A 9,167-nucleotide genomic window follows, 5' to 3' on the forward strand; every position below is an offset into this window, starting at 1 on the left:
AGATTTTGAAATTTTTTTTTTTTTTTTTTTTTTTTTTTTTTTTTGAGACCGAGTCTCACTCTGTCACCGAGGCTGGAGTGCAGTGGCACAATCTCGGCTCACTGCAGCCTCTCCCTTCTGGGTTCACGCAGTTCTTCTGCCTCAGCCTCCTGAGTAGCTGGGACTGTCGGCGTGTGCCACCATGCCCAGCTAATTTTTTATATTTTTAGTAGAGACAGAGTTTCACCATGTTGACCAGGCTGTTCTCGAATTCCTGACCTCAAATGGTCCGCCTGCCTCAGCCTCCCAAAGTGCTGGGATTACAGGCATGAGCCACCATGCCCAGCCCATTATTATGCTTTTAAAATCTGTAGAATCTGTAGAGCTACGCCTCCCCTCTCTCATTCCTAATATTGGTAATTTGTGTTTTCTTTTTTCTGATCAGTTTGATTTGGTTTATCAATTTTATTGATATTCTCAAAGAACTAGATTTTTTTTGTTTCATTGATTTTTCTCTATAATTTTTCTGTTCCACATATGTTTTAAGGGTTTGTTGTTGTTGTTGTTGTTGTTTTTGAGAGTGTTGTTCTGTTGCCTAGACTGGCCTTAAACTCCTAGCCTCAAGCAATCCTCCTGCCTGGGCCTCTCAAAGTGCTGAGATTACAGGTGTGAGCTATCACAGTCAACTGCTTTTCTTATTTTTATGATTCCCTTTCTTCTTGCTTTGGGTTTGTTATGTACTGCTTTTTCTAGTTTCTTTAAATGGAAGCTTAGATTATTGATTTGAGACCTCTAATTCTGTAATACAAGCATTTAGAGTTGTAAATTTCTTTCTAAGCAATTTCGCTAATATTGTTGGAGAACATGCTTTGTATGACTTGAATCCTGTAAACTTATTTGGACTTGATTTTTTGTCCAGAATCTTACCTATCTTGGTAAAAGTTCTGTGTGCATTTAAAAAAAAAAAAAAATTGCTGTCAGGTGTAGTGCCAGTTAACTCAAGTTGGTTGATATTGTTGCTCAAGGCTCCTACCAATTTTCTGTCTACTTATTCTGTTGATGATTGAGAGGCTATGAATATGGATTTGTCTGTTTCTCCTTGTAGTTCTATCAGTTTTTGCTTCATGCATCTTGAAGCTCTGTTAAGTATGTAAACATTTAGAATGATGTAGCCTCTTGATGAACTGACCCCTTTATCATTATGACTCTCTTTATTCCTGTAATATTCTTTATTCTGAAATATACTTTGTCTGATACTAACATAGCCATTTCAACTTTTTTTGGATTAATGTTAGCATGGTATACCTTTAAAAAAAATCCTTTTACTTTTAACCTATTTGTCTCATATTTAAAATGGATTTCTTATAGGCAGCATATAATTAGGTCTTGTTTTTTTATTCAGTCTGAATTTTTTGTCTTTTGGGTAGTGTTAAGGCCTTTATATTTAATGAAATTATTGATATGGTTAGGTTTAAACCTTCCACCTTACTATTGTTTTCTATTTGTGCCGTTTGTTCTTTATTTCCTTTTTCCTTTTTCTTCATTCTTTTGAATTATTTATGATTTGATTTTATCTTTATTCATTCTTACTCTACCATGCTTCTCTGTGTGTACATGTGTGGTTTGTTTAGAGTTTATAGTATGATCTTTAACTTACCACTGTTTACCTTCAAGTAGTGGTAATGTCATTTCACATATAAGAACCTTGCAAATATGTACTTCTTCTCCTGTCCTGGCCTTTGTGCTGTTGTTGTCATATGTTCTGCTTCTATCTATGTTATAACCTCCAAAGTACATTGCTATTATTTTTACTTTAGTTATTTTCTAAAGCAATGTTTCTCAACTTTAATACCATTGACATTTTGAACCAGATAATTATTTGTTGTTGCCTCCCAATAATTATTAGAATATTATTGAATATTCTATTGAGAATCACTGTTCTAAGGTGATTTTTAAAATAAGAAAATGAGGCTGGGCACAGTGGCTCATGCCTATAATCCCAGCATTTTGAGAGGCCGAGGTGGGCGGATCACTCGAGGTCAGGAGTATGAGACCAATCTGGCCAACCTGGTGAAATGCTGTCTCTATAAAAAATACAAAAATTAGCTGGGCATGGTGGCGAGTGCCTGTAATCCCAGCTACTCGGGAGGCTGAGGCAGGAGAATCACTTGAACCCGGGAGGCAGAAATTGCAGTGAACCAAGATCACACCACTGCACTCCAGCCTGGGTGACAGAGTGAGACTCCATCTCAAAAAAATTTTTTTTTTAAACCATAAGGAAATGTTTCTGTTGACTCACCTGGCTGTCGTTATCATTGTGCTTCTTCATTATAGTTGTGCTTCATTCTTTTGTACAGGTCCGGATTTCCATCTGGGATCATTTTCTTCTGCCTTAAGGATTTCCTTTTCCATTTCTTTAGTGCCAGCCTGCTGGTGGTAAATGCTTTATTTGTGCATCTGGAGATGTCTTTATTTCCCCTTAACTTTCATAGCTGTTTGTACTGGCTTAGAAATGTAGGTTGTTTTCTAGTTGTTTTCCATTGGTACCTTCAAGATGTTGCTCCACTGTCTCCTACCAGGTTTCCAGGGAGAAGCCTGCTGTTGGGCACATCCTGGTTTCCCCACTCTACCTCCTGCCTTTGTTCCTGGTTTCTAGCAATTTGATTTTGATGTGTCTCAGTTAAGTCTTTTTCATGTTTCTCTTGCTTGCAGTATCTGTAGGTTTATAATTTTCTTCTTATTTGAAATGTTTTCAGCCATCAACTCCTCAAAAGTGTTTTCTGTCTCTTCTTTTGAAGACTCCAATTCCCTGTAGTATATTAGGCTGTTTGAAGTTATCCCGCCACTCACTAATGTCCTGGCCTTGTTTTTTGTTTCCAGTCTTTTTTTTTTTCTCTCTGTTTCATTTTGGACAGTTTCTGGGACACACTTACTTGGAAACAGTTTGATTCTTTTGAGTTTGGGGTGGAGAAAGTCTCCAAATTTTCCACAGGTGTGGGGAACCACTGGCCTCCTCCAGTGCACTGACTGGAGACTCTGGTCACCTTGTCCTCCTTCAGCCCCTAGCTCTGTCTCCTCAATGCACAGACCACAGCCTTCACCTGGGTCTTCTTCCCTGTGCTGCAGCCTGGACGCTTCCCCAGGAGAAAGCTGGGCGGGAAGCAGGCTCTCTCCAGGATCACTGACCTGTGCTCTTACTGTCCAGTTGGGGTTTGTTTGTTTGTTTTTCCTGCCTTTTAAAAAAGTCATTTGAAGACTGGGCATAGTGGCTCACACCTGTAATCCCAGCACTTTGGGAGGCTGAGGCTGGCAGATTGCTTAAGCTCAGGAGTTGGAGACCAGCCTGACCAACATGGTGAAATCCCATCTCTACTAAAAATACAAAAATTAGCTGGGCGTGGTGGTATACTCCTGTAGTCCTAGCTACTCAGGAGGCTAAGGTGGGAGAATCGCTTGAACCCTAGAAGTGGAGACTGCAGTGAGCCGAGATCACACTACTGCACTCCAGCCTAGGTGATAGAGGGAGACCCTGTCTCAAAAAAAATAAATAAATAAAAATAACTTTTATGAAGTCATTTGAGGCTTTTTCTATATTTGTACATGCTTTTCATATAGGTTTCGTCTATTTTTCCCAGTGTTTTCATTGTCTGTTTTGGCTGGATGTGGAGATTCTCCTTAATAACTGCTTATTGAATGAATGTGTAGATACGGATTCCTAATCTTCTCTTATTTCCCATGACTCTTTTTCCCCTTCTGTCACTGACATTTAAAAATAAACTCATCAGAAGAGAAGCACGTAGGAAGGCATGTGTGAAGCATAATTTGTGCTCATCCTTCTCTGCTAATCAAAATTTGCTGATAGAAATTAGCTGGAGTCAGTTTACCTGCCCTTAATCTATCTGGAGTCATGAAGAAAGAGACAAAACTGAGATAGGGAAATCTTGAAATAAATAAGCATTGGACTGGGCCTGGAGCAGGAGGATGAGTGGACTCAGCACAGAAGTGTGGTTGCCTTGCAGGTTGTGTGTCGCAGCCCTGTCGGTGAATAACTTCTGTGACAACCGTGAAGCCCTCTACGGTGTGTTTGATGGAGACCGGAATGTGGAGGTGCCCTACCTTCTCCAGTGCACCATGAGTGACATTTTGGCTGAAGAGCTGCAAAAAACAAAAAATGAAGAAGAATACATGGTCAATACATTCATTGTCATGCAAAGGTAAAACTCAGAGTTCCTGCTTACCTGCTGTATGTTTTTTTGCTCTTTGAGTGTTTATCCTCTGTGTTTTGACTATGAGTACCAAGATGCATTCAGGCAAGTTTGGTGTTGCCCAGGCATCAGGAATGGTGCTCCAGTTTGAGACATATTGATGTTCATATAACTTTGTGGAAGGCTCCGACAATGACAAGGAATTAGTTTCTCTGAGAACTGGACCGCACTGGCCTTTATTGATTGCAGATTTTCATCAGATTGTTTGCAATGCCATTTCTCCTCCCAAATCATGTGAGCTCTGGAGGCTTTTTAGACTTTCTGGTGTGGGGACCTCTCTTTGAAATGGACCATTTCTATCCTAGTTTCTTGGCCCTTATGAAATACTGTCACTGGTTTGAGGTAGTGCAAACCTTTGTTAAATCAAGATGGTCAGATTTTAGCTCAGGAGTTAAATCATTCTTTATATTTTGTTTTCCCCCATATTAAATGTTCAAGACAGTGTTACTGGCAGAATCCTAGGCCATAATAGCCTGGAGTTTCCACCAGCAGCAGAGTTTTAGGTTGCTGTAGAAGTTGTGGAATATTGTTTGTAACTCTTAGATGAGTGAGGATTCCCTCATTCAAAGAATTGTTCATTCTTATCACCTTCATGGCTTTCTAGGTGATAATGGAATTGCCTGTCTGTAAATATCGTACTGCAGACTCGCTCATGTGGGACCAGGAGTGATCAGCGTACTGGTACTTGAGGTCATGAGAGCAGTCATGGTCTTTTGTCCTTATCTGCTCTTTCTCTCCCTTGATATTCTGCCAGAGCAAGTAGCTTTGTTAGGGGGGTAGAAGAAGTGTCTGGGGCGGAGTGTTCAGAGCAGCATTTACAGTGATACCTACGTCTCAAATGGTTCCTCTCTGAGAGCTTGGTGGAGGCAAGCCTGGGGTGGTTCTTGCTGCTACAGTCACCTCTGACTTTCAGATTCTCAGTGAGCATGTACAATTAGCAATTGAACAATAATGACTAATATCCAGCAAGTCCTTAATATGTACCAGTCATTGTTCTAAATTTTACCTTATGTGTCATAAATTGTTACCAGTTAGCTGGTTAATGTTACTGAAAGTGATGTACAGAGAGGTGAAGCACAGTGCCTACGGGCTAGTAGGTAGTGCAGCGAGGACCTGACCTCGGGTTGTAAGACTCCAGAGGATGTTCTAACTAGCAGGCACGTCAGCTTTCCTGGTTTTACCACCCTTTTGTTCTAGAAAAACATCTAGCATGTATCATATGCACACACATACACATGTGCATACAGACCAAAGCACAAGCACATCCCTTCACAACCCCCAAGAGGTCTGCTTTTTATGCACCCTCAAGCACTGGATAAGAATTAAACACTGAGAACCCTAGTCTCGGATTACTTGCTATACTTTTTACGAATCACTGTGCCTAGGAAAGGGAGAAAATGGAGCTGCCTTGGAAAGGTCTAGAGCCAAATACCTGAAAGTTGGAGTTTAGGAACCTAAACTGTCGGCCCTTCTCCAGGGTCTTTTGTATTTCTCTTATTTTCCCTATCTGTTAAGAGGGTATGGGTTGTGTGGTGAGCTTTGGGTCCTTAGGGGAACTGGTCTTTGTGCAGAATTTCCTAATGCATGCAAGTAGGCAGCCCTGGTTTCCATTGCTCCTCTTGCCAGTTGCTTACCTTACACATGTGATAGTAGCAGACAGTACCTTAGGGTCTGGCCTTGTAAAACAGGAGGCTGTTTTTCTTAACTTTCTTGCTCCTGTACCACTCAGGAACAGCAGGGGCCTGGGTGGTGTTACCATTTGTGGGGCTTGCCATAGGAGTTCATGAGGCCATGGGAGCAGTAATGGTCTTCTGTCCCTCTCTGCCGTTTCTCTCCCTTGATAATCTGCCAGAATAAGTAGCTTTGTAAGAGGGGTTTTTGATTTTTGATTTTCAGAATTTGCAGGTGCTTCCTGTATTTGGTAAGTCTGTGGATTAATTGTCATGATTAAAAAGATAAATCACAAGCACTTGGTATTCGATTACTAGAATGTCCTTTCTATGAGTTTTCTAGAATAGATGGTACTGGGCCAGAAAGTCTTTACTATATAGGGCAGGAACATGAAAACTCCAATACTTAAAGGCTCCTACCAACAAACATCCTTATAAGGGGGAGAGGGTTGTCAGGTTTTTCTGACGTGTGCCTGTCAGTGGGGTAGGGTGTTTATACCTGCTCTTATGTACATGGTTTTTTCAATGTTCCTCTCCTGTGGACAGAGGGAATTTAGAGAAGCAGATGGAGAGAGAAGTCATTTTCCTGCTGTCTTTGGAGTGTGCTGATAGGGCAGTGTGGTTGACGAGGGTAACAGGCTGTATACAGCAGCCCAGGGGCATCTGCCTTCCAGAGCAGCACCTGTGGCTTTTAATGGTACAGTGACACTGTCACCCAATTGTGAGCCTCTCTGTGTGGATGTGTGTGGTGTCAGATTCCGGGGCTCTTTTCATCAAAGAGGCAGAGCAGTGTGTGCTTTGATGAAGGAAGTGGAGTGGAATCCCCAGCTGTCTCCTTCCTGGCCCTGTCCAGTGGTGCGGTCTTCGTGTTGAATTTGCAGAACTGGCACTAATGGACTGTGTTTGAGTGTCACCCCCTCTCTTCGGATTCCAGGAAACTTGGAACTGCTGGGCAGAAGCTTGGCGGTGCCGCTGTCCTTTGTCATATCAAGCATGACCCTGTGGACCCAGGAGGATCCTTCACCTTGACCTCTGCTAATGTGGGCAAGTGCCAAACAGTTCTCTGTCGAAATGGAAAGCCATTGCCTCTGTCCAGATCTTACATCATGAGCTGTGAAGAAGAGCTGAAGAGGATTAAACAGCACAAGGCCATTATCACTGAGGTGAGAAAAGAGGGGTTTTCTGCAGGATGGTGGAGAGGAGAGGAGACCAGATCATAGCAGAAACTAGCTAGGGAACATTTGCCTTCAAAGAACACTTTTGAAGTCGGTTCAGCATTAGAATTCCAAATCCATAGTGTCACAAAGCAAATGTCTTACATTATGACGTATGCTTGTCAGTTGCCTCTCTGCATCGGGCACTGTGCTGCGTGCTTCATGGGCACGATCCCTTTCCATGTTTGCAGCCACTCTACAGAGGGCTGCTTTGGTGGTTGAGGGCTCTATCCCTGACATCACACTACTAGTTTTCATATCTTAGCTCTGCCACTTGCAGGCTGTAACCTTTAAACCTCTGTAAGCCTCAGTTTTCTCATCTGTAAAGTGGGAATAATCGTGTCTGTCCTATCTTACAAGGTTGGTACAACTTGTAAACTATGAAGGTCTATATAAGTGTAAGTAGTTGTTATTTTGGTTCATGTCTCACGTCCCATTTGAGTACACAGTGAGCAGTTCTCAACTAGGGGCAGTTTGCTTCCCCACAGACGTTTGGCAGCATATGGAGACATTTTTGGTCATCACAGTTGGGGCGGAGAGTGCGATTGGCATGCAGTGGATTGAGGCCACTGAGCATCCTACAGCGCTGCTAGGACAATGCCGCTCAACACCCCACAATGCACAGGGCAGTCCCCACAGCACGGACTGTGGTGTGTGTGTTTGGAGGACGTGTCTCAAGGTAGAGAAGTAAAATACAATACAAAACAAAACCTCATTGTTGAGTATTAAGCAATGCAAACAAAAGCGGGGAAGAGGCGAGGCACGGAAAACAAGAGAAGTCTGACGTGCAAACCTGATTCATGTAGGCCGCTGAAATCATTTACCTTCAATTGTGTTTGGCATAATGTTGAACTAAAGTTGAATTCAGTGCATTCTGTCCACATTAGACTGTCTTCTGCTCCCTAACACAGTGTCTACCATCCATGTTCATCCTCTCTGCTCCAAGAATAGACAGAGAACAAATTCACACAGACTCATTTGCACAGAATCCCATGTATAGCTTGAGTGTTTCTATTTCTTAAGGCCTTCATCAAAGCCTATGTGGAATCAGTCTTTTTTCTCTACTGGACTATAAGCTTTCACCAGAGTCCACCTCAAACTGTACATGGTTCTGTGGGTTTTATCAACAATGTAAGACAGGAAACTTCTTGAAGGTAGATGTTTATCTGCAGGTCACTGCTGTCTGCCCATGTCATTTTTTCAGGCACAGGGCAAATGACCAACACTTTGAATTAGCGAATGGAGCGGAACTCCTGGAGCCCATGTTGGAAGCTTCAGTGCTCATGAATCACAAAACCATTGTTTCTGATGGAGAGAAATCTAAAGGGATGGGCAGAACAGCAAGAACAGTTTCTGCCAAATTCCATGCTTTGGGGACAGATTATGTCAGTAGAATCAAGGCAGTTTAAGGTTGTGCTTGAAGCCCATCTTAACTAATTTTACTAATAGGAATGCTTATCTGCTTGTAAGTGTGGTGTGGCGAAGTTGTGTGAAAAGCTGGGAAAGACATCCCTAGGACAAGCACACACCTTGCCAAATGCCAAATAAAGGAAAGTGGTAGGACTGGAAAGGAAATGGATGTTCTCTGGAAGGAACACTTGCTCATCCCAGACAGGGATTTGTTATAATGAAGCCTTTCCTGGAAAGAGGTGTTAAAACTAGAGCATGGGAATAGGAACAGCTCCAGTCTCCAAATCCCAGCACGAGCGACACAGAAGACCGGTGATTTCTGCATTTTCAACTGAGGTACTGGGGTCATCTCACTAGGGAGTGCCGGACAATCGGTGCTGGTCAGCTGCTGCAGCCTGACCAGCGAGAGCTGAAGCAGGGCGAGGCATCGCCTCACCTGGAAGCGAAGGGGGAAGGGAATCCGTTTTCCTAGCCAGGGGAACTGAGACACACAACACCTGGAAAATCGGGTAACTCCCACCCCAATACTGCGCTTTAAGCAGACAGGCACACCAGGAGAATATATCCCACACCTGGCCGGGAGGGTCCCACGCCCACGGAGCCTCCCTCACTGCTAACACAGCAGTCTG

General features: G+C 42.8%; 1 protein-coding gene across 1 annotated transcript in view; it reads left to right on the plus strand.

The window, feature by feature from the left end:
• Positions 1–9,167, plus strand: part of PHLPP1 (PH domain and leucine rich repeat protein phosphatase 1) — a 271,957-nt gene that overhangs the window by 256,084 nt on the left and 6,706 nt on the right. Inside the window, exons 15-16 of the mRNA XM_017867150.1 lie at positions 3,999–4,193; positions 6,849–7,077. Coding sequence (XP_017722639.1) covers positions 3,999–4,193; positions 6,849–7,077 — 424 coding nt within the window. The remainder of the gene's footprint in view (positions 1–3,998; positions 4,194–6,848; positions 7,078–9,167) is intronic.

Source organism: Rhinopithecus bieti, unplaced genomic scaffold, assembly GCF_001698545.2.
Source record: "Rhinopithecus bieti isolate Rb0 unplaced genomic scaffold, ASM169854v2 scaffold_2554, whole genome shotgun sequence".
NCBI classification, from domain to species: domain Eukaryota; kingdom Metazoa; phylum Chordata; class Mammalia; order Primates; family Cercopithecidae; genus Rhinopithecus; species Rhinopithecus bieti.